The sequence below is a fragment of the Melopsittacus undulatus genome, unplaced genomic scaffold (assembly GCF_012275295.1).
Source record: "Melopsittacus undulatus isolate bMelUnd1 unplaced genomic scaffold, bMelUnd1.mat.Z mat_scaffold_151_arrow_ctg1, whole genome shotgun sequence".
Taxonomy (NCBI): domain Eukaryota; kingdom Metazoa; phylum Chordata; class Aves; order Psittaciformes; family Psittaculidae; genus Melopsittacus; species Melopsittacus undulatus.
In genome coordinates this window covers 13,096-40,565 of record NW_022994115.1, presented here as the reverse complement: position 1 = coordinate 40,565, position 27,470 = coordinate 13,096, and the positions used below count along the sequence as shown (strand labels likewise).

At 48.8% G+C, this 27,470-nt stretch overlaps 1 protein-coding gene across 1 annotated transcript; it reads left to right on the top strand.

Moving 5' to 3' along the window:
• Positions 1-229: 229 nt before the first annotated feature.
• On the top strand, positions 230-27,414 carry LOC117438345 (store-operated calcium entry regulator STIMATE-like). The gene is given in 10 exon segments (XM_034073890.1): positions 230-300; positions 383-414; positions 6,182-6,230; positions 7,370-7,465; positions 9,869-9,990; positions 18,827-18,939; positions 19,985-20,068; positions 21,060-21,176; positions 27,265-27,316; positions 27,319-27,414. Coding segments are annotated over 10 exon segments (825 nt in total). The 3' UTR covers positions 27,408-27,414.
• Positions 27,415-27,470: the final 56 nt, after the last annotated feature.

Genomic DNA, 27,470 nt, shown 5'->3' with positions numbered 1-27,470 from the left:
CTCCCTCCTCATCTCCGTCCCCATCACAATCTCCCTCCCCATTCCCATTCCTTATCCCTATCCCGATCCCATTCCCCCCGGCCCCACCCCGTCCCTCCCTCTCCCGGGTGTGTCCGGGGGGCGGTGTCTGCTCGGGTACCACCGTTGTGCTCTGTGGGGCCGTTTCCTTGTGCTGTGCTCCATCCGGTACCGTTGCTCCGTGCCCCGCTGCGGCAGGAGCGCTCCTTCAATGCGTGAGTACCGGGGTGCGGGGGGACCCGGTGCCTCTGAGCCAGCGGAGCGCTTGGAACCCGTGTCGTTGTGAGCACCGAGTTCTGCCTCGGCTGGGCTGGGGTTTAAATGGAGTGCGGGTGCTGAGCATCTGCTTAACTCTTGTTTGCAGCCTTAACCTGGTGGTGATGAAGCACCGCCGAGGTGCGGCTCTCATCCGTTCAAACCGGCTCCGCCTGTAGGAGCCATTGCTCAGGCGCTTAGAAGGTGTTAGTGAAGCGTGAGAGCTGATGGGGTAACCTGGTGATTTACAAGGGAGAAGCAAAACTGTATCCCGGGGTGGGTGTTGGATGCGGAGTTGCTTGGTTAGAGCCGTAGTAACCCGACCTGTGATGTGGTGTTTAACTGGGAAGCCTGGGGGCTGAGAGGCTGGGGAAGGAGGGTACTGGGGTATCTGGTTACTGTGGAGGGGTGGTGGGAGCAGTAAGAAGGTGGAGAACACTGAAACCTGAGAAGGACATGGAAAACTTGATTGGTTTGTGCTGCAGCTGCGTTTTCCTCAGAGCAACGTGTTGCTTCTCTTTGGGGTTAAGTGGTTTAACACGAGCTGGATAATGTGCCAGAACTCGATCTGTTTTCCCTGTTTAAAACCCTGTGGTGATGGTGAATTAAACCTTCTGAGTTTCCTCTGGTGAATGAGGAGAAACCCAAAGCTGATCCTGTTGTGGATCAGCTCCGTGTCTAACACTGTGACCGACACTGCAGGCTGGGCTCCCAAAGCAGATGTGTTCCCAGCCCTGGATCTCAGCCGCAGCATCCCTCTGGCTGCAGCTGAGCTGGTGGTCCCTATTCAGCCCAGCTGCTTCTTACGGGTGTCCTGCTGGCTCCCCATGTGTGGAGGGTTTCTCAGGTCTGCTGTGTGTGTGCAGGCTTCTAACCCACGCTGGTTGTAGCAGGCTTACCAATGACTTTACATCAGACACCAACTTAAGAAGCAGCTTTTGGGTTATTCATGTGGCCTGTTTGGGAGGCTCTTGAGTTGCTGGTGATGTGTCTCCAGAGCCATAGGTACCTGGGAACCTTGCCTGCATCTTCGTGAGCCCATCATCAAGCCAGGCAGCCCCAGCTGAAAGAGAACTTGGGACACTGCTGTTCCTGGAGTCAGTGTCAGCCCTTCTTGGGTACTTCATCCTTCAGTACCGTGACATCCCTGGGGTGTATTTCTGCTGTTTGGATGTCTGTCACCTCTGCTTTAATGGGCTGTTGCAGGCCAGCTTGCTTGTGTTACAGGTCAGTGCATGGAAACTCAGTTCCCATCTGAACCCAAGCCAATGCCTTTTGCATTCCTTCTACCTTGAAGTACCAGCTCAGCTGTAGGAGCACCTGAATTTGAATGGTGAATGTTTCCCAGTGGTGCAGATGTGGTTCAGAGCACTGGATGTTTTCACATCTGCAGGAGCTCCAGCTCACAGTAACATGATGCTCAGCAGAGTTTTGCATGTGGGTGTGCATAGGGTGTGCTCAGAGTGGACATGCAGAATGTAGGGCTCAAGTCTAACCCATTGCAGGAAGGGTAAGGTTATATGTTTTTATGGGAAGAGTTTGTGTCCTTGTAGTTCTGTCTCTTGAGGCTGTGGAAAGGATCCCAACAAAGGAGGAAGTTAGTGCTGCATGATTGTCTGAATGGGATGACTGGTGTGGTTGCTCCCATTGCTGTGGGATACATGAAATGTGTTGTGAAAACAGGCCCCAGACGTAAGTGATGCCCAGGCTTGGTAGGGAGTCAGGAAAGCTGTTCAGTGTGGTTATCTTAGCTGTCAGCTGCCATAAGCAATAGTGATGACAGAGTTCATTTGAGCCTGCAAACACTCTTGCTTTTCCAGCAAGGTCTTTAAGGCTGTAGCCAAGCTGAGTTCCAGCATGTCTTGGGGCTTGCTGTGGTTACAACTTTACCCCATTTGGTAGCCAAATGACAATGAGTTGTTGCCCTTCCCATGTGCCTGTGGTGGCTTTGGAGGCTTTTTGGCAGTAAGGATACTTGTAAGAGCCCAGACACAAATACTAGGAAGAAGAGGCAGTGAAGTCAAGCAGATGTGTGTGTGTGTGAATCCAGTTTCCTCTGCAAGAAGTTGCCCTTAGGGAGGTCAGGACTTGAGGAGTGTGGATAATGGTGCAATCCCATCTGAAGTCCTTTGTACTGCTTTGCCTTGGAGCTCACTCGTGTAAGTGAAGGTAAATTGCAGCCATCTCAGCTGCAGATGCCGGGTGTGATTTGGGGCTTGAGTCCCTGTGGTTGCTGCTGTTTGTTTAAGCCTTTTGAACCATATTTGGGGAGTTAAAGGATCTTTTCCTCTAATGTGAATGGAAAAAGCTTTCCTTTGAGCTGGTAAACCTGTTTTCTACCCCACCACAAAGCATGTGTAAGCATATTTATTGCTCTCCCAGCTCCTCTCTCTGAAACTGTCCTGGCAGCTCTGAGCTGAATGAGGCTTAGCAGCACTTGTGCTGCAGGTGTCAGACTAGACTTGGGTCTTAAAGAGAGTTCACACTGTCAGACAAGGAGAGCTGTGTTGGGGTGAGCTGTGCATCTCCCTCTGCACAGTGGTTTTCAGGCTGACGTTTGAAGATGAGCCATAGCAGCAAACCCACATCTACAGCTGGTGGATGTTGACCCCAGTGAGTAGAGACAGGTTTTAAGAGCAAAGGAGACTTGAGCCTGTCTCCAGCCTCAGCCAGCTGAGCTGTGCATGCCATGGCTTGGAAGGGAACAGGGACACTGCGGTTGCTGCTCATCCTGCTGCTCCAGAGCCCACTCTGCTCCCGAAGCACAGAAGCAGCAGTGATGCTTCCAGGTTGACTTCATCAGCTCCTTGAGTGTTCAAAGACCTGGTGCTGCTTTGATGTGGATTTAGCATCACCCCTATCCTCTGGGTGACAGCTACCAAAGGACTGTGCTGCCTCTTGAAGCGCTGTTGATCTTGGCTGTGATCTGGTTCAATGTGGAGACAGCCCTGCACAGAAAATGCCCTATTGAGCAGTGAAAAGCTAGTATTATAGAGAAATAATTATCTTTAATACAACAGTTTTACTGTCTCTGATAGTTACACAGTCTCGGATAACTCTCTTTAATGAGGCATGACAAGCTGTGTTCAACAAGGCAAGACACCATTAACTTCTTACCTCTTCCTTGTCATCTTGTTGCACTGAGTTATTGTATTTCTAGCCTGAGTGGCTGTGGATATGTAAGATGTCACTTCTCATGAAGCAAATACTGAGCATCATCCCTGGTGCTCTCATGGTCAGCTTGGTGGCCTATAGACCTTCTCACTGCAGCATCATGCTCTTGGCCCCCTGAGCTGAGCCAGATAGGTTGAGTTTAGATACTTCTGGCTCCTCAAACAGCCAGGTTGGTCCAGGGGTCTCTTGTTTATGGGTGAGTGAAATGCAAGTGGCCTTTTGAAGGGCATCAGGGAGGACAGATTTACTTTGTGTTGATGGAAGTTACTGCTTCATCAGGGATTGTAGTGATAGGACAAGGGATGATGGGTTCAAACTGAAACAGGGAAAGTTCAGGTTGGAGATAAGGACGAAGCTGTTCCCTGTGAGGGTGCTGAGGCGCTGGCACAGGGTGCCCAGAGAAGCTGTGGCTGCCCCATCCCTGGCAGTGCTCAAGGCCAGGTTGGACAGAGCCTTGGGTGATACGGTCTAGTGTGAAGGGTGTCCCTGTCCATGCAGGGGATTGGAACTGGATGATCTGAATTACATCAGTTCCTGGCTCTTAAAGGGCATTTTTTTGTTTCCTTAGAAGCTCTTTGCTTCTCTGCAGTTTAAGTCACTTTAAGACTAAGGAGTAAGAATGTAAATCTGCAGGAGAGCTGGATATCAAGTTGTGTGTAAACTTGTGCTGGCCCTAACAGCAGTGTTAGTGATCTAAAGTGGGCCAGAGGTGGTGAGTGTGCCCTGTTCCTCCCGTGGGCAGTAAGGAAGCTGGTGTCTATAGACGTGCATCTCCTTACCCTGCTGGAGAGCAGGTAGAACGTGTGGCTCTGATGTCCTTGCTTTTATCTGTGTCCCTGTCTTCATATCCACAAGTTGCCCTGGGAAGTGTCCTCATATGCAGTGAAAAAAGTCCCTTGGGTTGTACATTTGAAAGCAGAGGCTGATTACATGAAGCTGGGTGGAGATGAAAGACTAGCTGTGATGAGGTGGGATGGGGTATGTGTGTTCTGGCTTCTGGTTGCTTCAGCTACAGGGCTTCAAATTGTGAACACTTAGTTATGGTAAAACCTAATCGTGTGTTTTGGCTCCTGTAGTCTGTGTCCTCTTCAGCACTCACTGCAGTGGTTTGCCTGCGTTTGGGCAGAGCTGGGTGTACAGCAGGATTTGGTGATTGATGCTCACAATAGGTACTCCTGGGTGGTTTCTCTAACAGGGTTGTACATTGCCTATTGATTCATGCTCAAGTGTTCTGCTGCTTTCAGGCTTCTGGTTTCCCTCGATGGCACCACCAAGCAGCAGCTTTGCTCTCATCCCTGTCAGGATGTTAGAGAGAATGCACTCAATCATTTTTGACCATATCCCTCCCAAACCATCACAGCTCCTTATTTTTAACTGTGGATCCTGTTCAAGCTGACAGTGTGTATGTGAACTGATTGTGACAGCTTTAAGCTGCTGTTAGTGACAATGAGAGTGATTCCAGCAGCAGAGGCAAGGATGGGGCGCTGCATCCTGTGTCCACATGAGATTTGGAGGCAGCATACTTGGGGCAGCAGCTGTAATGATGATGTCTGTAGCTCTGCATGTAGCTGTTGGTAACCTTAGCACAATGCAAGACAGTGCCACTGAATGCTCTTTACTTCTGGGGTATTTTTGTTCTTCTAATGAGTAAATCTCATGTAGTGTAAAAGCCTCTTCCCCATCTGCTTGTTCCAGAGCATTGGTACCTGTGAGTTTAAAGGGAGAAGAATTGGCCTGGTAGCTGGTGCTTTCTAAGACAGGCTCCTGGCTGCAGTGATAGCAAACCAGTCAAAAGTGACTTCTGCATCAGATATGGAACTTAGTATTATTCCATCAGCAGCTCCCATTTGTGGATGTAGAAACTGTTTGAGGCCAAGGAGAGCATCAGAGCTCTGTGTCAAATTAACTAGGACCTTCTGAGATGCTTCTGCAGTGCTCAGTGCATGGAGAGCCTGGGAGGTAGAATCATAGCATGATTTGTGTTAGAAGGGACCTTCAAAGCTAACCTAGTCCAATCCTCCTGCAGTGAGCAGGGACTTCTTCAGCTTGGCCACATTTCTCCAAGCCGTGTCCAACCTTGACTTTCCAAGGAAGGAAGAGTTGCATCCAGTGTCTTTCTTAGGGCATGTCTTTGGTGGTACTGAAGCCACAGGGGTAGCCAGTGGGCATGCAAAGTGCTGTGTAATGAGGTAAGGTTTTAATATTGGCTGGCATGGAGCCATGTCAGCTCACAGGGGGTTTGGGGATTGGCATTGGTACCTTCATGCTGGAGATGTGTGCAGAGCGCTGCTTCCTTCAGGGTCTTCTGGTCCTGTCATCTGCAAGAGGAGATGTCTTTATGGCCCTGCTGTGACCCAAAAGCTTAACTAACTCATGGGCATTAACCATTTCAGTGTCAGTACCATCATTCATTTACCTGGAAGAATTACTAGGGCTGGTAGATAGTGATGATCCCTCCCTGGCTTCCCTTGGGTCACTTCCCATGGCATGATCCTGCTGCTGAAGGATGCCAGAATCAAACACCTACCTCCCAAACACCTCTGCTGTGCATCCTTCTGACCTGTGTGTGGGGGCACAACTCTCTGGTTAGTTGGGAGCCAGGTCACTTGGATTTGCTCAGCTTTAGGCTGGGGAATGCTGAGGGTTCCAGAGTTCCCTGACTGCTTTTCCATTGCAGGTTGGCACAGCTGCACTTGGGTATCGGGTCAGCTCTGCTCTCCAGTTCTGTTTACAGTAAAACAGTTTAAGGAACCAAAGGCAGGGAGGTGTCTGTGGAGGATATGGTGAGACTTTAATTTGGAGTTGGATTCGACCATGTATATGTAAAACTGTTTTCTCTTGTACTGGCAACCTTCTAGGCCCTCTGAATATCATAGAAGTCCAGAGGGGTTTGGGTTGGAAGGGACCTTAAAGCTCCTCCAGCTCCAACCCCTGCCACGGGCAGGGACCCCTTCCACTGGAGCAGCTGCTCCAAGCCCCTGTGTCCAACCTGGCCTTGAGCACTGCCAGGGATGGGGCAGCCACAGCTTCTCTGGGCACCCTGTGCCAGCGCCTCAGCACCCTCACAGGGAACAGCTTCTGCCTTACCTCAAACCTGAACTTCCCCTGTTTCAGTCTGAACCCATCACCCCTTGTCCTGTCACTACAGTCCCTGATGCAGAGTCCCTCTCCAGCATCCTTGTAGGCCCCTTCAGACACTGGAAGCTGCTCCGAGATCTCCAGGCAGCTTCTCCAGGCTGAACAGCCCCATTTAGTCATTAAAGAAATGCTCTGCTCCCAAGGACACTTCAAGAGAGTAGCTGGTGCTCCCTAGAAGTGAAACTCTGCCTAGCTCCTCTAGAAAATCTTGGGTTTACTGTGGGTAACAGAATGGAGAGGGTTTGGTCCCCTCCAGGCTGTCTCCCAGACAGGGTCAGGTCTTGTTCTTGAATCCAGTTAACCACTTTGGTGTCCCCTGACCCAGCTCGGGCACAGCCCAGTCTGTGTTGATGTAAGGTAGCTGGGTATTGCTACCTGTCTGAAGGATCTCTATCTATTGTAGGGTTTATGGGGTGTAGAGACGTGGGCATATAAGTTGGGCTTGAAGTACAGTCAGGGCAGCTTGGCACCATAGAGCTACCAGTCAGTGTTGGTGATGAAAAGAGCCTGTCAGTCTCCTCAGTTTGGTTCTCCCTGTATAATAACTTGGGAATTCAACCCAATTCCCTGTGAATGAGTGCAAACACTGTAAGTTGATGGTGTATTTGTTTATATTCTCTTTCCTTAAGTATTTGGAGTTGACCAAATTGCCCCTTACCATCATATACAGCTTTTTGGACATCAATGCATCTTGGAGGGAAGCAGATCCACACAGGGCCATTGCTTGGCTGACTGCTGTGCTGCTGGTGCTCCAGGACACTGATCTCTTTGTCTTCTCCTCCAGGTTTTATGGTACACCCAAGCAAGCAATAGGCTCCCTCTTCATCCACTCTGCCAACGTCTTTCTGTCGGATCTCACTGAAGAGGACCCTTGTTCTCTGTAAGTATATGAGGTGCTTGAATTCACATCCTGTATCTGGAAAAGGAAGAAGCAAGCCTGTTGGGAAATGTCATAGATGGTAGAAACTGATCAATTTGAAGGACTAAGTGGGGATAAAGCATCTTCAGCTTGTTGTCAGGGTATGTGTTGTCTAATGGTCTTTGCAGTGTGATGGAGATGAAGTGATGCTTTTGTGATCATCAGAAGTGTCAGGAAATGTATTGGCAAAAAATACAGTAAATAATGCAGTGTGGTCTTGAGGGATTGCCACTGAGCACAGCCAGCTTGTACCCATGTATCCAAGAAGCCTCCAGCATCATGGACTGGATCAGCACCAGTGGGGTCAGAGAAGGGCAATGGAGCTGGAGCAGGGCCTGGAGCACAAGAGATGGGGAAGGGCTGAGGGAGCTGTGGGGTTCAGATGGAGAAGAGAAGGCTCAGGGGGGACCTGATGGCTCCCTCCAAGTGCCTGCAGGAGGATGGAGCCAGGAGGGGCTGGGCTCTGCTCCCAAGGAACAAGGGATGGGACAAGAGGAACCGGCCTCAAGCTGCACCAGGGCAGGTTTAGATGGAGCTGAGGAACAATTCCTGCCCCACAGGGTGCTCAGGCATTGGAACAGGCTGCCCAGGGCAGGGCTGCAGGCACCGGCCCTGCAAGGGTTCACACACTTGTGTAGGCAAGGCTCTCAGTGCCATGGGGCAGGGGTGGCCTTGGCAGTGCTGGGTTTATGGTTGGACTGGGTGAGCTTGAAGCTCTTTTCCAGCCTGTTTGGTTCTATGATTCTCTGTCAGATGTCCCATTTGTTGGCACCCCAGACTGTAATTTGCCTGGTCTCAGGGCAGTGGTGAGGATGCTTTCATAGCCATGTGGGTGAAGGTCCAATGTATGGATGTGGTTTTTGGATATTCAGTTGCACTTATAGTCCTCTCTGGGGGCTTTCTAAGCCAGTGTTTGCACTTAATATAGAAGTGCCACCTTTATGTCAGACCAGCCACTTCACAGCTACAGAGTTAGTGTTAGAATTAACTTTATCCTGTTCTGATGAACTCCTTAAGGCTTCAGAGTCCTGCTGAACACCTCCTGGCCTACCTCCCTTTTATGTATTAGAGTGCTGCACATTGATACATTTCTTGAAACAGAGATAAGTTTGGGGCTAAATATGGCCTCTGAAATGATTGTTTGTTGTTGTTTTAAACGTACCCTGTTAAAATAAACCTGTTCATACTTGTGAAGTGCCCTTTGGGTTTCAATGTGTGTGTTAAGTTTCCCTGTGCTGCCTGGCTTATCACCATGAACAGCCCTGTCTGGGCTTTGAGGCTCCCACACTATGTGTCCTGCCCAGTGTAAACCATCAGAGCCTTGTGTTTGTATCAGAAGACTCTGATTTCAGCTGCTTGTAATAAGCTATTCAGAGACTTTGGGTGTAGGAAAAGTTAATGCTGTGATTTCAAAAGCAGGTTGGTGTTTTCAGTGTCTATATTGAGAGGTGGGATCAAGTTCCGGATAAGGAAGTGTTGGTTCCTGTAGCTCTGTGCTTGGTGTTGTCTTCATGCTGTAGAGATCTGGCCTCATCTGACAGCAGATATTCAGTAATGGAAAACTGGCCAGAAAACATCAGTCTGATGCTTTTTTCCTCTGGAGTTCATTAAAATACCAAGTCCTGGATTAGAGCTTGGACCCTGCAATCTGCACAAGGTTCCTGCAGGTCTCCTGCTGCTGGTGCTCTGTCCAGTGAGGCTTAAGCATCCAAAGCTGCAGAGCAGCCCATTGAGCCCATATCCCCTGGTAGGGATGGGTTCAGCTCCTGGATCTGCAGTGGGACCCTGAACTGGAGGCTTTTGGGTACCCCAGGGTGCCAGGAAGCTGAGTCAGGACCCATCACCTCTCCATCTGTGTCTCTGCTCATAGGAGCCTCTTGCAGCTGCTCCCTAAAATGGACTTTAATCCCCTCCTCCTGCACATCTGGCAGAGCAGCTGTGGTGTCCAAGAAACCTCCATTTCCCTGTATGAAATTCCAGGAATGTTTGGTTCTGTTTCCATGAAACTTGGGATTTCATCCCAGTAAGGACAAATGATGCTGCAAATGGAAAGCCTCCTTTTCTGGGGTCACTCTTAAGCAAGGCTCGCCCAGGAAGCATTTAATGCTGTACAAATAAATGAGTGAAGCCAGAGACTTGATGGAGCCTGATCCCTTTATTGCTAAATGGCTTTGAGCTAAGGAATTGCTGGTAAGGCAGTAGGAAAACCCAGTAAAAGAGCAAGGAAATGAGCTTGGGCTATTAAGTGAGGATTTCTTTTAATCTTGGTGTGTTTTTAATGGATCCCCATACTGGAAAAAGAACATTTTTGAATAAGAGCACAACTGAAACGTGAATTATCCTCTCCTGCCTTCTTTTCCTTAGCTACCTTATTAACTTCATCCTTGATGCCACACTGGGGATGCTGCTGATCTGGCTTGGTATGAAGGTTGTCTCCTGGATCGTGCAGCATAAGAAGTACACGTACCTGGTCTTTGGAGAATATGGTAGGTGTCATAACCATAACTGCTGCCAGCTGTGAATAGGGAGAAGAAAATGGGAGGAATACAGTCTGGGGATAAAACATGTGTTATCTCTTCTGCAGGGAGCTCATGGAGTGTGGCAGTGATCAGTGTATTAAATGCTGGCACATCACTAGGGCACAGGTACCTCTGCCGCTGCCTTGCCAAGCACACCTGAGCATAGCAGGTTGGTGATTAAATCCTTGGGTGGATAATAAAGCCCAGGGCATGCACATGATACATTAAGGTGTTTGGGGGTGGTGTTGGTGACTCCTGTGGGGTTCTTGCAGGGTTTGTTTCCTAGCCTCTTAGCTCAAAGCAGGGAGGAGTTCTTGCATTAGCCTTGAGCTGTTGTAGGTATCAACAGTAGGACCCAACCTGGCCCCAGACCCGAGTTCTCAAATGACTTGTGGGGTTGGGGGTGTGAGGGTTGTCAGATAATAACTGTTACTAATTATTATTATTATATAATATTATTAGATATTATTATATTATATATAAATTATATATTATTAATATAAAATTATTAATAAAAATAATATTAATGCATGCTAGGGTCTTGCTTCTCCTTCAATTCCTGCCTTGAGCCGAAGCTCCAGCAAAGCCTTTCTCAGCCAGCCCCACTAGAGGGTAGCACTGCTCTTCAGACAGAGCACAACCAGCTTCAAGGGGAGCAGAGCTGCTCTGAGGCTGCAGGGAAGGGGAATTAACCCTTTGTCATGATCATGGAATGGTTGGAAGGGACCTTAAAGATCATCTCGTTCCAACCCAATATGTTTGTTATATGCTTTATATTTTTCCTTGTCGTTATATTGGATATAATGAAATATAACTTCAGCCTTACTCTGGAAAATACACCCTATTCATACCAATCGCATTCCTGCCTTTAAGATGTTAATCCTTAAGTCTATTCCAAAGGTAGTCTTATTTCTTTGTAGTTTCAGTAGCTGGTCTGATAACAGCTGGTGGAACCTGGACCAAATGAGGGTTATCATATAGACCCTATTAGCTTGTGAGCTCTCATTCAGGCTCACGTTCAGCATGTGTAAATGGGTCATGGCACAGAATGGAGGGGGTGGTTGGGTTTGTGATCAGCAGAAGCATCTGCTGGGTAGATGACAACAGATGGGTTGAAATGATGGGACATGAGAGGAAGGAAGAAGGCTTAAAGGCAGCAGTGATCTCCAAAGCAGGTTCAGCATCCTGACAGCATCTGTCTGGTGGGGACTACCTAGTTTTCCTTAGTGGCATATTTCCCAGAGTGCTAACATAACACATATGAGACAGCAGAGGAATACAGTTATTCTTGGTTCAGGGATGGCACTTTTTCCCTTTGAAGCAGCAAGGGCTCAAAGCCCAACCACAGCCATCCCAGGGCACAGCCTCATGTGCCACGTCTGCAGTTGAGCAGGAGCAAGCATTCAAGTGTACTGACAGCTTGCTTTAACCTTGCAGAGCTGTCACTGGCTCCTTGCAAGGCCTGGCTTAGACTACAGGAACAGTTCACTCCTCTGAGCACTTCTTGCTCTCATTAATAGTAATAAGTTACTGCTGTTGCTTGAATTTAGCTCTTGAATTGGGGATTCAATATCCCATCCACTGAGCACTGCTCTTGGCACAGGTCTCTGGCCAGAGTGACCACAGTGGAAAAGTTAGGTAGGAGTCAAGTGGCATGTCTGGTGCTATCCTGCTGTAGCCTAGGGAAGGAAAACACTGCTGTCCTCAGCTCGGGTGGTAAGCAGCTTCCAAACCAGTATGGAAGATGCCAGTAAACTCCGTGCAGTTTGATACAGGCTCCAGCAATAGGATTCATTTTCTGGTCTAATTGCTGTACCACAGTTCATGTTGCTTCCCTCGATTCTCCTGAGGCCCAGGAACATCTCTTGCAGTCCTGCAGAGGAGAAAAGGCAGAAGAGAAGGAGCAAACCCTGTTGTGGACAGTGCTGAGTGCCATTGCTCCAGCTATCAGGAAAGACTAGTTGTGTCTTTGGCCAGTATAACCAGTACCCATCTAGGGTGTGTGTTGGGGTGTGGAAATTTGTTGCAGCTGCTTCCTTTCTGACCCTCCAGCTCTTGGTTCCATCCCAAACCACTGCAGTTATCCTTTGGTTTGGGATCCAGAGGTTCCTTCTGCTCTGCTGCTGGTAAACCCATCTCTACCACCTCAGGTGGTTCTTCCCTGTGTGACCGCAATAGCTTCATTAATGGACAAGCAAAGGGAAGGGAAAGCACCTAAATCTGTGCTGCTGTTTTAAGCTTCCAACCATCCAGAGCTGTTCGGAAAGATCAATTACTTCCATATGTCCAAAACCAGGAGACAGCCATTCTGGGATCAGCCTCTCAGCCAAGACTGCTGCAGCCAGGAATGCCTGGCTTTAGCTAGTGGAGAGTCAAAGGCTCCTATATGTGTTCCTCCATCTTTGCCCAACAGCTTTTGATTACTCTTTGGACTGCCTCTAAGTACAGGAAACAGCATTTAAGTGGCTGCTGTCTCTTCTGAAGATGCTTGGCTCCAAAGATCAAAGGCTGGAGAGCTGGGTTCAAGCAGAGGATGATGGTTGCCTTACACATACTTAAGGTTAACACACTCCACAAATGCTCTGTGCACTGCTGCTGTAGCAGGGTAGCAGCAGACCATGTCTATAGGTGCTCTCCCTATAGGGGACTTCTGCATGGAAGAGAACTGAAGTTGCAAAGGACTTGGGAGGTGAGTACTCAGGGTATTGGAGGTGCTGCTGGGCTTATATGGACTGAGCAGGGGAGATGCTGGCTGGAGTCAGAGCATGCAAATGAAGCCTGGGTCAGCTTTGTGCCCTGCCCTCTTCTTCCTCCCCTATCCCAGAGGAGCAACCAGACTCCCAGGGGGAAATCTATGGATACCTGCAGTGTCCTGGGATTTTAGTTGTGTCTAATAACTCTATAAATCATTACTTAAATACTTCAGTGTTTCTAAGGTAAGCAGATGCTGTGAATTTGCATTAAGAGGTGGTTTCTGCAGTGTAAGATGCTCTAGGGGAGCATGAAGAAACAAGGGGAGGAAAAAGAGGGTGTTCTTGCTTGAAAACATCTCTCTGGATGTTAACTTGTGCATGACTCTGGCTGTGGTCACTGATTAGACTGAGCTTGATGCTCTGTGCTCATCCACTGTCTGGAAATGGAAAGATATGTTGCTTGGAGGCCCTTAGAGTCTGTTTAGTGCCCTGTTGAACTCTTCTGGTCAAGCTCAGTTACAGCAGACAATGCTGTGTGCCAGCTGCTGAGTTGAACTGAGGATCCGTGTAGGCTGCATTTGGCTCTGTTGTGATGTTATGGAAATGTTGTACAAGAGCTATTCCCACATCCTGGAGCAGCCAAGGGAGCTGCCTGCTGGTGCTGGAGGAAATACAGCTGAAAATAGCCCTAACCTGAGGGGTGTCCTGTCCTCAGCTGCTTGGCCTTTCTGCCCCAGGACCAGGGGGAAGAGGACTGAGGATCCATCCTCATACAGTCAAGTGTGTGGTCAGGTCCCTTGCTCCAAGCAGGGCTGCAAACCTTTGAACCTGCTGGATTGGGATGACAGCAGCAGTGTTTATCCCATGACAACAGCTGTGTCTGCAAGGACCAAAGGGACCAGAGCAGTGACACAGCAAACTGGGACTGATTCCAGCTGTGCAATCACTGTAGTTCAGATGTAGAACATGCCAGAGGGGGTCTGGGGTGTCTGCTGGACCCACCTGACTGCTCTGGTGCATCACATCCCAACCTCTGTAAACCTGTTCTTGGTCTCTCAGTGAGCACTTCTGTGCAATGCAGATGCTATTTCTTACCCTCCTCTGTACCTGGTGCTGATAATTACACCCCTTGGGTTTGGAGGCAGCATTTTGGTGTAGCTTAAGAGGTGTTCATTGGCTTTTCTATCCCCACCGCGCCATTCAGCACAGCTTTCAGTGCTCTCAAATACTTGTTTTTCTCACACCCACCCCAAACCCTCCTCTTTGGCTGTAGTTGAGCTCTTTTCCTACCTGCTCAGTGCACACACAGTCCCCAAATGACTCTAAATAAAGCTGTTTGGCAGCAGCATGTGAGCTATGCTGACAGCTTGGTACGTTAGACAGGGTGGATTAAAACTAATCCTGTTGTGTGGTAACAACTCACATACCTAGAGCAGAGCTTCCATTGCTGTCTGAGCAGCTGGGCCCCCACACAAAACAGGAATACCCAAGACATGTGTTTGGATGAGGTTCTGGTCACTGGTGGTCCTAAGTATGCACCAAGGAGGTTTTTATGATGGTGGGGAGCAGCAGCAGTGCTGCTTGAAGAGCAAAGGCTAAATGTAGGGTGTGCATCCTTTGGGGTGAAGGAGGATGTTTCTATCAGGGTGGCTATAAGGTTTATTAAGGTGGTGAAGTCAGTTCATATAGTTGACATATCTTGAGTTACCTTCCTTATTGGGCTGGGGACAAGAAACTGGAAGTGTTCAAAGGGAGCATGATGGATGTGATCTGCTAAGAGGTGTGATGTGGAGGCTGCAGAGTTCCTCTGGACCAGTTCCCCACTCTTCTATGAGGAAAGGGAAGCTCTGGACACACAAAAGGAGAGCTGCTTGGGGGTTTTGTTTGGTGTGGTTCAGCCTCTAGGTAGCAGATTGGGTTTTGCTGCCTGGCAGTGTTATGTGGCACTGCCAGTCTTGGTGGTGCTCATCTGGATTTAAGTAATGGAAGCACTGCATGCAAGGTGAATCCTCTCCCATCCATGGAGCAGGGCACCGCTGGACAGCACTGCATCTGTTAAAGACATTGAGTTGCATCTGAGGATGCTTCTGACCATCTTGCTCTAGGAAGTCCAGGGACTGCACCAAAGGCTCTCTCTTCCACAGTGAGATGCCAGTAGGTCATGATTTGTGTGTTACTGGCATTAGTCAGAGTTAGATGGATTAGGGGTGAGTTAGACTTGGATGGTGGCCACTCTGGTGTGGATCAGTGGTCCCTTAAACCTGCCAAGGTAAGGAGCAGCCACCTGAGATCCTTGGTGAAGAGGAAATGAGCCACTGATTTATATCTATTATATATACACATGTATACATATATATATGTCCCATGGGACATGCTGCTGTTTCATTTTCATCTTTGTCCTGAGTTACATTGGTACAGAGCAGCCTCCTGTCCTTGGGAGACCAAGATGCAATGAAAAGTAACTGTGAAGGCATCCACTGATCATCCTGTCAAGGGGTGGAAGTGGAGTCCCATCTAATTCTGTGCTCCAGGATGGATCCGCTGTCTACCCCGGGCATGTAAGAAGTGCTGATGCTCCTGTATCTGTGGAGGGAATTGACAGCATCTTCTTTACATGATGCAGAAAAGACCAGAGGCAAAACTACTCATATTTGAAGCTCTGTGTTGTGATGGAGGCACCTTTGGTAGGGTGGATGTGGTGGGTAGGAAGAGGTGCAGATCTGTCCTGCCTGATAGTTCAGGTTTGCTGTACCACTTGCATGTACCCTGTAGGCTTAGCCGGTGAAGCTGGCCTCACTGGGACACAGAACTGGGTTTCTTTAGATGGGTATTGCAGTTGTGCAATCAAACCTGCTCTCTAGCAAAGGGAGAAAGTTTTCCATTTCCAAGCATTGTTCAAGAGAACTCACACTATTTGATGGCTTGTTTGTTAAATGAAAGTGAAGGGAGAAGTTCTGGGGTGAGGAGCTGTTAACCCTGAGACACAGGCAAGTCCTAGGGTGGTTTAAGAAGCAGGTTGTCTTTTCTAGTGTCTGTATCAGCCTGGTTAGCCACAACCTGGCTGGGGCTGTCTAGTGCACGGTGTGCAGAACCAAGAACCATATTGTACTGTTTGTGATGATGGCAGAGGGGCTGGAACTAGATGATCTTATGGTGCTTTCCCACCCAAACCATTCTATGAATGGCAGTGACCTCCTACCACCAAAACAGTGTGAGGGGTGCAGGTATTTGGGAGAGATCTCAAACTTGCTGCTGCTTTCCGGGCACAAGGAGATGACAGAGGGAAGTGATTCACAAGTGCCATTGTGACTACAGTGCAGAACAGCCAACTTGCAAAGGGTGCTGTGGCTGTTTGCCTGTCTCCCTATGGGGGACAGAGCACAGCTGACAACACAGAGCAGAAGGGGAAGAGTTCAGATGCAGGAAGGACACGATGGATGTGTTTGTTTTCTCCTGGTTTGTTTGTACTTGGGTCTGTGGTGGGTGATGCAGGAGCAATGGTCAGTTTGGGATACAGGGCAGCAAGCAGCTCTGTACCTAACCTGTGGCAAAGGCAGCGAGGTACCGAGTCTGTCCAGGCTGTCCATGCTTGAGCAGGATCAAACCTCTTTGATATGGCTTTGAGCTGCCTGTAACACTGCTCCTGTCTCCTCCTCAGACCACCCAATGAGCTGTTGCCTGCCAAGGAGCACATGTGTGCTCCTGAAATCCTCTATGAGCTCTGTTTGTGCTCACACATAACCTTCCTGCCTCCCTCTGTGCCTGCTGGGCCGGAGCTCTCTGCTTGCTATCCTCAGGCTCAGCAGCCTCTCTGCACCCTTGGCCCTCCCAGTTCTTCCCTTTGCTTCCCTCTCAATCATGGCTTGAGCAATGCAAACGCTGGGATGCAGGGTTATCCTTGGCACAGAGGCACTAGCTGGATGTGCTGCTTCTTAGCTGTAGCTTTGCAATGAGGCAGATGTTTTGGTACGTTGCTAACAAGTGGTGGAATAAGGGAAAATATACATATGCCCTTGCTGGGAAGCAGATTCCCCTGGAGCTGGGCTTGGCTGGATACCGGCTCTTTGTAAGCCCTGGTATGACCTGCTGGTCTCTATGGCCAGAGCTTATGCAAACCTCTGGTGTTGTCTTCCCCTGCCGCATCTCAACAGTACTGTGCTGAGTGGGGCAGAGCTCCCAGCCCCTGCCATCCCACAGCATCATGGTGGGTTGGGTTTCCTTGCACTGATGTAGCCCCAATTATAGCCAAATTCCTGCCAAATTCCATCCCAATCAGTGTTGCCAGGGGTTATCTTCATATTCAAGAGGAAATGCTGCAGCTTTCCTAAGCCAGACACTGTAGTGTGGATTTGCAGACCTGAGATCTTCTGATGAGCCTGGGAAGATGATAACCAGCTGGCTGGGTACTCACAGAGGGCTGAAGCAAGCACATGTAATAGATATGACACCATTATTGTTGTTAGCAATACAAGTATGCTTTTACTTGTTACTTGGTGAGTATCCCATTGGAAACATTCATATTTAATTAGCATTGATTCTTTTTGAGTGAGTTGCTCTAAAACCCCCAGTGATGGAGCCCCTGCCTCTTGCCCAGACAGTATCACATAACCAGCCATTCACTTCGTCAGCAAGAACATTCATTCTGCTTAGGATGGAAACATTATGCTTCTTGTATTGGAAATGGTGACCAAAGGCCTTCAGACTGCTGCTGGTAACTGGGTGGGTAAGGCATGGCAGGGAGCAGACTGCAAGTGATGTCTTTAATAGGGAGAAGGGTGCAGGACACTGACTGGTCCTTGTATAGAGGAGGGTCAGTCCAGGAGTATCTTCTCTTTGGGGGTTGTTTTGGGATTAGTTTTAATTTGGGAAGGATTGAGCCTGCTATTCTGGTCAGAATAATCTGGGAATTTGTGAGCTACTTCTACAAGGCCAGTGGGGGAAAGTTGGAAGGGTCCATGGCTATGGACTTTAACTGGTTTGCAGAGGTCAGAAGAAGTGAGGTCTCTGATACCTTGACAGACGGATGCCAGAGAAGGGGCAAACCACATGACTGATGCCCCAAAGCAACACATGCTTGTACGGAACAGTTTGAGTGGGATGCTGTCTGGGTTTTCAAGCTTTCCCTGTACACAGGATTTTAGTGGTCTGTGCTATGAGGAGATGGGATGTTTACCCATTGCACAAGCAGAGCTGCATCCCTTCAAATCCCTGTATCCATCTAGCTCCAAGTAGCTCCACAGCATGGGGAGGATACTGGCAATGCCCATCAGTTGCTGAAGGAGAGAGGAAACGTGCATCTCCAAGGCTGCATCTTTCCCTTCAAGTGGATGAGAGCATGTCGGTTACCCAAACCAGACTGACAGAACTTGATCCTTATTGTTCCTAGGAATGACTTCTGTATTAAGCACTTGTGATGTTACTGAGCCCTAGAGAACCCAAGTACTGGTGTTGCTGGATAAACACAGGGTATTTCAGGTGTTTAGGCAGAGCCAGAGCTGTATCTCTCCCCTTCTACAGAAGCTGCCTGCCTTGTAAGACACTTGTAGGACTTCGGCTCCAACAAAGCCATTGATCTAGGAACGATGGGGGATGCAGGAGGGGATGCAAGGCAAGAAAGTTCTTAGTGGTGGATTTCAGAGGCAGGTTGGTGTAATGGAGAGTGGGGCAGGAGGCAGATAAATACAGGTAGTGTTAGCATCTGCTGGGTACATAGGGCTATTTGAACCATGTCTGAAAACTGTCATTTGCATGTCCTTCAGATTAACCAGAGGTTTGCTTAATTCCTATCTTCATTTCAGAATCAGCCCTAAAAGGAGTTGGAAAACTTGAGCTTAGATCTTGGTATGTTTTGATCTTTACTGGAATAATGACTTGGAGACCCAACAGGGACACCAAACCTTTCTACCCCAGCCATGTGCTCCTACAACTATAGGTGGGAAATCTCTCCACTAGTGTCAAGGTTGCAGCAAGACAAGTACTCAACACCAAAAGCTGCAGTATGGAAACACTTCCCTGTCTCTGATCAGCCCAGGCATTAACCCCAAGGCAGCTCTTCTGCAAGGGCATCTCCTCCTGCCTTCTCTCTCAGATTTGATGTGCTGTTTTCACAGGTGACCCCCCCCAAGCTGCTGCCTGGATTGGCCAGTGTGTCCTCTACCTGCTGATTATGGTGTTTGAGAAGACTGTGATTAGCCTTGTCCTGCTTATCCCTGGTTGGACAAAGGTAAACCTCAGCTCCTGTGGCTTGTTTCTTGTCAGCTTGGCCTCATTAGTGGTCTCCATCATCAGTCTTCACCACTTACAACCTGTTGACATCCCTCTGTCATCATTAGCTATCACTTAGGCTTGGGGAAACATGGCTTTCATAGCACTTTGGCTTTGGGCACATTCTCTTGCTGCTCTACAGCTGGAGGAATAAGATGCTGCTTTGATTTCATTTTCCATCCTTGGAAGGATAAAAGGGGCTGGGCTGGCAGCTGAACTACTGCAGTTCTGCCAGAGGATTTCAACATGATCCCTTCAAGTCAGTTCGTGTTGGTGTTTCATGATCCCATGCCTAAAGTAGGGGACCCTTAGGGATTAAGTTGGAAAGAACTAGCCATGTAGTATGCTGTCCTCCTCAACTGCTTCTCTATGGCAGATCATGCGATGGCAATTGTGTTGGTCACAAGTTTCTGTTTTAAAAGCTAAAAATAATAACCTGTGGCACTTGTAGCCACATCCATGGTGGCAGTAGGTGTGATGGGTATAAAAGCCAATTTTGGGAGTCAATAGGTAACTCCAGTTTTAAGTGCATTTACACATAGTGCTCACAGCTGATGTGGCTTGACTTAGTTGCAGCAATCTGGCAGCACTTACCTGTTCCTGTTCAGGGCTTGTCCTTCAAACCCAGTAGCTGCAGTGCTCAGACTTGGATGTGAACATGTTCAGCAGCACACACTGCTAGATCCAGAGATGCTGCTGGATTCCTCTCCATGCTTATCACATGTGGCTGGTGTCCTTAGTTTGCAGCAAGGCTCCAAGGAGCCAAGGAAAGTCCCACTAGTAGTTGTTATGGGTAGTTATGCTGAAAGACCAGGAGTACTTCTTGCTCTGTACAAAATCATGTGTTTGGCAGCTGGGCTAAGGGAATAACCCATGTTATCTTTCAAAGAGCTGGGGTAAAGCAAAGGCAGAGCCCTGTGTAGGACACTGCTGGTGTAAGAAGGCAACCAGTCTGCAGCAAAGAGCTGTTCAAGTAATGCTTCTAAATGGTTCCTCCTCTGCAGCTTCAGCAGATCCTCCTGGGTTACATCCCAAACCCTCAGCTGGAGCTCATCCTGGTCATGCTCATGGTGCCTTTTATAGTCAATGTAAGTGATGATGCTGCAAGCGCTGGTTGGGGTGGGTTGGAAGTCATGGTCCATCCCCATGGGGAGCTTGGGGTTAGCCTGGAGTGGCTGGGGCAGGGTGGAGTGGGAACAAGTGTATGTGTTGTCACAGATATACAGATCTGGCACTGCTGCTTGCCATGGTCTCTTCCCAGTTCATGTTCCCTTGTCCAGGCTGCTGGGTGGCTGCCTTTATCTCTTTGAAGAAAGCTGTGGCTCCTTAGTTGAGGGCTACAGGCATGGGGATACCCCAAACCCCTTTATGTTCCTATAGGATGGCTTGTCAGTGGTGATCTATGGCAGCCTGTCACTAGCTGTTTGGCTAGGCTTCAGATTGTGTTACAGCAAGGCAAAGTGTTCGGGTTGCCTAAAACCAGCTCAGCAAAACCTCTTGAAAGCTCAGCTTTCTCCTGGATCCCCTCATTCTGGGTAGTCCTTGACCTGCTGCTCTGCTCCTGTTAAGAAGGGGAGTGAGAAGAAGGCATTAAGATTCAGATGCTCCATGGGCAAGGAGTGAGTTGAGCTCTGTTTCAACTCATACCATGGGCAGTGTAACGAATGCAGCACTGGCAAAGTTGGGTTTATCTGCCTCTGCTGCCACCTCAGGCTTCATGTCCTTGCCTGAAAGCAACCTCTGGTTGTCAAAGAACTGACCAGGGGCTGGTGCAGGCAGAGCACATGAACCATGGATGGAGCTTAGTTCAGTGTTGATCTCTTAGTGGAAACTTGGCCTGTTGTGGTCTCTTTTTGTTTGGGTCTTCAACATCTGTGGAAACAATATATGGGATGAGACCTTCTGAATTTGACTTATCCAACCCCCATGGGCACTTTCGATGCAGGGTTTAGTTAGATATTAAATTAGGCTGATGAAGGCTGGACATCTGGAGACACCAAAAGGAGAAGAAATAGTTGTGGTTGAATCACTTTGTATTTTGGTCTCTTAATCTACTAATGTAATTTGTTTCTCCCCAAGGCCATTATGTTCTGGGTTGTGGACAGCTTGATCGTGAAGAAATACAAGCAGAAGGACACCGTAGACATCAATGGATCCATAGAAACTCCTCATGCTAGCAGGACTGAGGGATCTCAGGTAAGACCAAAGTGTTTGAGACCCAACTGCAAGCTTGTGATATGGTCTGTGTGCTTTACTACAACATAACATCATGTTGCCTAGACCTAGGATGATGCTTCATGAATGTGGGTGCTGACCCTGCTAAGTCACACTGACTTCCCGTGCTTGCAGCTCAGGTCAATAGAGGGCTGTTTCCTGGGAGGATGTTGTCCTGTGAGCAATACCCCAGCCTGTGAAGCATTGCTGAAATATTAGAATCATATATAATAGAATGGTTTGGGTTAGAAAGGACCTTAAGATCATCCAGTTCCAGCCCCCCTGCCATGGGCAGGGATGCCTCACACTAGACTGTGTTGCCCATATTGCCCTGAATGATGACAGTATCTTGTGGGGGATGCTTTTGCACTAACCTGGCTGGGGTTGTTGGATTGGCACCTGAAGCTGGTGCATATCTACACGGTTGCTCTCAACTTTCTGTGTTTTAATAGTAATTAATCTTGGCTTCGAGCTTGCTTTCCCTGGTATTGATAGAACCCATTTATTTTGAGGCTAAGGTCTAGCTGGGAATCCCTGTTTTGTCAGCATTTGGTACTTCTTCAGCCAGGTGATGGCCCCTTAGCTGTAGGAAGCTGTATTTTGTGTAGCTTGAGCTTAAGTTATGGTTGGAAGGAATTCTCCAGCCCCAGGAGATGTTCGTGTCAATGACGCACAGTGTGAGCAGGTGGTGTTTGTGCTTCTCATTGACTTCTGGGCAGAGATCACAACCTGAGTCACTGGCTTGAATTCCCTTCCTTGCCCTGGCACCCAGACCTGGTTTCCCAGTGCTCTGTGTACAGCTGTTGGTACCCTGCAACTCACTGCTATAAGAGCTTCTGGCATCACAGGCTGGCTCCAGGAGCAGCTTCTGCTGAGGGATTTAGGATGTACAGAAGTATCTTTCGCTCTCTGATAGCTTTTTGATAGAGTAACTCAGCTTTTGTGCTGGGCCAGATGCTCTGTTACTGGTGACACTAAAACACACACAGAGGTGTTGGTGTTTAAGGGTGTGCTTGGCAGTCTGCACCATGGACTGTGTCTGTGGGGCACAGTGGGGAAGCATCCGCTGCTCCTTAGGATGCAGTGTCAGAGGAGGCAGGGAGGGCAGGCAGATGTGAGCAGCTGCTGAGACAAGTGAATCACTCCTCCTGGCCTCGCCTCCAGATAAACAGTGGTAGCTTGGCAAGGTCACTAGAAACATGCAGCTTCCCAGGTGGTGTGTGGGGTGGGAAATCCTTTCTCTCCTCTCTCCAAAGCAATGACAGTGGCCTGAGCTGGGCAGTGTCTGTGTGACTCGATGGTTATGCATTGAAGCCAAGAACTCATACCTAAGACGTGAAAGATGGATTAATGTGGGGTGTGAACTTGTCCCTGGTTACGGCACAGTCTGGGTTGTGACTGATGCTTGAGAGTGGTACTTACTTAGAAGAGCTAGCTTGGAGATGTGCTTGAAACATAAAGCTGATGGTAAAGATCTTACTCACTGGATGTGCTGGTGCATTTCTGAAGGTTTAAGATCAGCTAAAATTACAGCAGATCAGAAGAAGGAGGTGACATCTCTGGGTGAGACACCAACCTCCTTTCCAGCCTTTTGAACCTAAACTCACAGCATCTAGTCTCATAGATGGTGTTGCAGTTACTGGTCCTCTGTGGACATGAAGCTGCTCCACTGAAGACAGGGGACAAGAGTTTTGTGGCCTCTAGCTCAGTTTTGCAGAGTCTGAAGGGAAGATATACATTAATCTCCAGAAGGTAGGAAAGTCTCTTCTGGCAGCTCAACCCCTGCAGTCTGACTCCTGCTCTCAAAGGCTTCTTCCATCTTCCAAGCACTTGAATCCTTTTCTCAGACCATGTTTTGCTTAGATCTTCAATGTGCAGCTCATCTGTCCATCTTGAAATCCTCCAAGCCATCACTGCAGTGGATCTACTCCAGTAATGGAGCTACTAAGGGGACCAGTTCCTACCTGGAGCAGCCTATGAGGACTGCCTCCTTCTTGCTCATACACATTCCTGTGCCTCTGGCCCAACAAATAGTTTGGGCAGAGAAGGAAGCTAATGAGGGAATACAGAAGTTGGTGACCTGCTTTTCCAACTCTGTTTCTTGGTGTTGGGCTTTGAGGTGTAGCTCCTGCTGTATATGTCTACTTCTTAGGCTATGAATTAATGGCGATGTTGGCTGGCTGAGCCCTACAGTTGGATTGACTGTATTTTAGTCTTGAAAGCAGAAAACGAGGGTTTTGTGGGCTAATGCCCTGTTCAAGTGGGGGAATTTCTCCTCTCCCTGCTGCCCACTAGAGGAGGAAGGGGAGGCTATGATGGTGTCTGTACAGAGCAGAGCTGGCTGAGGCTGATGTGCCCTGCAGTTTATCAGTGTCCATCAGAGCTGTCTGGCAGCAGGCGCCAGCAGCTCCCATCATGCTGCCTTCTTGGATTTCAACCCTCTGCCTATCTTGCCAATAGAGATTGTCATTGGTTTCACTGGAGCTAGCAGTTTGTGTTGGGAAGAGGAGGGGAAGAGGAAGGAGAATAGGAAGAGAAGGCTGAAGTTAACCTGTTAAAACCCCACACTCAATGTTCTCTATAAGGATAGTGGGAAAACAGCTTTGTCCTTGGCTTGGTAGAGGAAAGAAACCCAGCAACCAGCAGCCTTGACTTACTGCTCCTTGGCTGCACTGTAGACAAAAGAACTGTCAGCCTCTTGTGGCCTTTAAGGCTTGTCTGGTGAGCCACAGATTTGATGATGGGCTCTTGCTTATATGGGAGCAAATGCTGAACATTACACTGAAACCCTGAAAGGGACAAACCTCCCTTTTTATGGGTGGAAGGTTTTCACCCTTCCTTCAAAGCCAGTCTTAACCTTTCAGTTGTTTCAGACTTGAGCCCTGCCTTGGTAGATGTTCACATAGTCTCTTTATTTTCCTCCCCTCTCATGGGACAGAGAAAGATCCCTCAAGGGTGTCCATCTGAATCCAATGCCCTTCAGGCTGGGGAAGTGCATTCATCTGTGTGGCCCTTAGTTCTCCTTTGTGTGTGTCCTGCTCTTGACCCGAGTCTCTTTCCCTTGCCCTGTGCCAGTGAAGTTTAGATCTTATCAGAGATGTCTTTGTTTCCTCTGCTCAGGAAAACAAGTTTCATAATGTTTGTTTGATCTGTTTTGAGCTGGTTTTGGTGCTTTGGTTGGTGTTTTCCCAAGGGGGGGGATGAGTTTCTGCTCCTTTACTGGAGGATTTCATTATCGGAGACAAGCCTTAAGCAAAACTTGGTCTAGTAACAGTGGTACTTGTAAGACCCACTGGGGTGAAACCAGAGGCTAGTTATAAGGTTGGGAGGGAAGCTAATACACTGCGTGAGGACCTGCCTTTGGTCAGTATGGAGTTCAGGACCTAACCTCATCCCCTTTGTAGGAGCTGTAACTTCTGGCATTCACAAGGCTGAAGATGCTCATGAATGCCAATAGCTGTGTTGCTTGCCTTTAAATACTGAAAAACACTACAAGAGTGAGTTTGACTTACTGGTTATCTGAGCTGATTTTTAAGTATCTCCAACTCAGGGTGAACTCAGGTGCCTGCTGCTTATGGGGAAGCTGAATGAAGGTGTGCATAGAGGTGCCTCTGGAGGGAAACCATCCCACTTGTCAGTCTTACTGACTCATGGCATCTCATGTAAGCTCTGATGCAGGAGGTGATGGGATGGTTCTTACATCTCCACCAGGCTGGTGGGACTTAACACAGTGGGGCCCTGGAGCTGCTTTGTTTTACAGCTCCCATGTCTGTCAGTCTCTTCCTCCACCACTGAGCTTGGTTACCTGCAAGGTCTGCATAGATGGAGCACCAAAGGAGCAGGCAGGGGTTGGCAGTGCATGGGCAGCCCTGTTTCACTACCATGACCCGTGTTGTTTTGCAAGCTGCTGGGCTCCTGCAGGGAGGAATGCATGAGGTATTTGAGGACTGCTGAGTGAGACAGTAGCTCCTTGTCCCATGGCCCATTCCCTGCTGTGATCCTGACCTGGATGCATCTGCAGGGAAATTGCCTTGTCCAAGTTCTGCTGAAGCCTCTCAAACTGGGGCTGGGGTTGAGAACAGTATCTGAGGGTATGTCCTGTGACTGTCATAGTGATGAAACTGCCTTGGGGGATTGTAGGAAGGTTACATGGGCGGCTGTAGGCTCAAGCAGCTTCCTACAGGCTGTATGGTGGGCAGGTAGCAGCCTGAAGGGGTCTGGATGTGTGATGCTCTGTCATCTACACTTTGCTGTGAGAGGATTAAAGCTGCTGCTGAAACCCACCAAAATTACCCCAAATCAGGCCCCAAAACTCATCTCTTGCAGCCTGTGAGTTCAGTGAGTTTATAAACTATTATAAGTTATAATGCTGTGTGACTAGCTGCCCATGTTTTCAGGTTCCACAGCATCACAATATTAACATGATAAACAGGAAATCTCTACTTGGGAAAGATGGAAACTTTCCAGTGTGTGTCTTGAACCAGAAAAGAATTCCTTGAGGCCAATGGCAAAGGGCAAGGATCTGATCCATTGCTGTCCTTCGAGCATCTTCTGTGCTGCTGTGAGGATAACATCAGATGGAGGGGCTGGAGTGTGCACATGAATTTTCCCCTGTGGCTCTTCTGCTCCTTTGAAGCCATTGACTCATTGGAGTTTGTTTGTCCTGTTTAGTCATTTTGTTCCTGTGGTAACTGGTTTCATGGGTTAGGGTTAGGGTGCCTGAGTGCTAACAAGTGGGGGCCACTGAATTCACAGCTATGCATGGAGATAGTCACAGGTAAAACTAATCAGTCCCCTGTGCTTCTGGTTTTGGGAAGGGATAGTGGGCCTGGGACTGGTTGAGCTGTTAGGCCAGCCTGCATGGGGATGTGCTGGGGTGAAAGCCCATGCAGCATCTTTGCCTTGTGTCTCTGAGCTGGAAGGCTGCTGTGAGCCAGGCACAGGGAGGATTCACGGTGCATGGGTTTGGAGCAAAGTGGTACCTGCCCCTTGTACCTGCATCTGCCATGACCTAATGATGCTGTTTGGGTTCTGTGGGGGGGAGAGGGCTGCTGGCATTGCTTAGCTAGAGAAATAGAACTGGAGACTGCTGGGCATGACACCACCTGCAGCTTAAGGGCTGAGTGCACTGGATCTGTGCTTTGAGGCAGCTACTGACAGGGGTAATGGCAGTAAGAGCTTCTGTTGCCCAAATCTGGGTGTTTAAGGTAAGAGGGGTAGGATGGGGTTGAGCAACCAACAGCCCGTCCAGCCATAACCATTACCCATGTGAACCTGTCCCTCCAGCCTGCTGACTGGAACTGGGCTTCAGCTCTTCTGCAGTCAGTGCAGCTGTACCCCAAGTAAAATCCAGCCTCTTTCCTCTTCCAGATGGTGTGGCTGGAGGATGTCCCACATGTGGCTCTGCATTACGCAAAGGCTCCAGGCCGGTGACAGCCAGTTAGCCCCAATGAGCTTGTTGAAGGTGAGTGTAGGTGCTCCTGGAGGCCATGGGCAGCCTCTTGATGACACAGGAAAGCTGTAGCCTTCCTTACCTGGAAGGTGTCAGTGCTGTGTTGTGGTTCCCACAATTCAGACTGTGCCAGCTAGAAATAAGATGCTCCAGGTAGGACATCACTCCTGATCTTGCTGGCCATGGCTGCAGTGAACCCTATAGCTCTGCTTGCTCTGCTGGCTGAGCTATGGAGACAGCCACCAGCTGGGGGCCTGGAAAAACATCTGCATTTGGTACAGCTTATTATAAAACATATGGCCTGGTTTTTATGTACATCTCTACTGAGGATGCAGCCTGGCCTGAACATGCACATCTGAGTCCTGTCCCATGGTAAACAGAGCTTTTAGCTGTCTCTAAGGTCCCTTCTAACCCTAACTATTCTACGATCATCCTGGTGTCTGCACCCAATCTGTTGCTGGGGATATGGCCAAGATGACCTTCAGCACTCAGCTGTATGCCAGAGAGGATTAGATCTTGCAGCATCCACCTCTAGGGATGCTTGACCCCTTCAGCAAGCAGTATCAAGAAGAGCTGAGAGCTTTCACTCCATCACTGTCTCTCTGTTCTCTCTTGCAGGTTTTACTCTCTCCAGACATGGATTTTGATCAGTCTGAAAGCAACCAGGATGTTTCAGTATGAACCAGAAGATGAAGCAGCCCAGCTATCAAGTGGTTCTGACAACACTGAGACAAGGTGGAGGGAAGGAAACAGCACTGTGATCCTTGAGCTGGCCAAGGGAATGCTGGTTGATCCTTATGGATCTGCAGAGATCCATTTGCCTG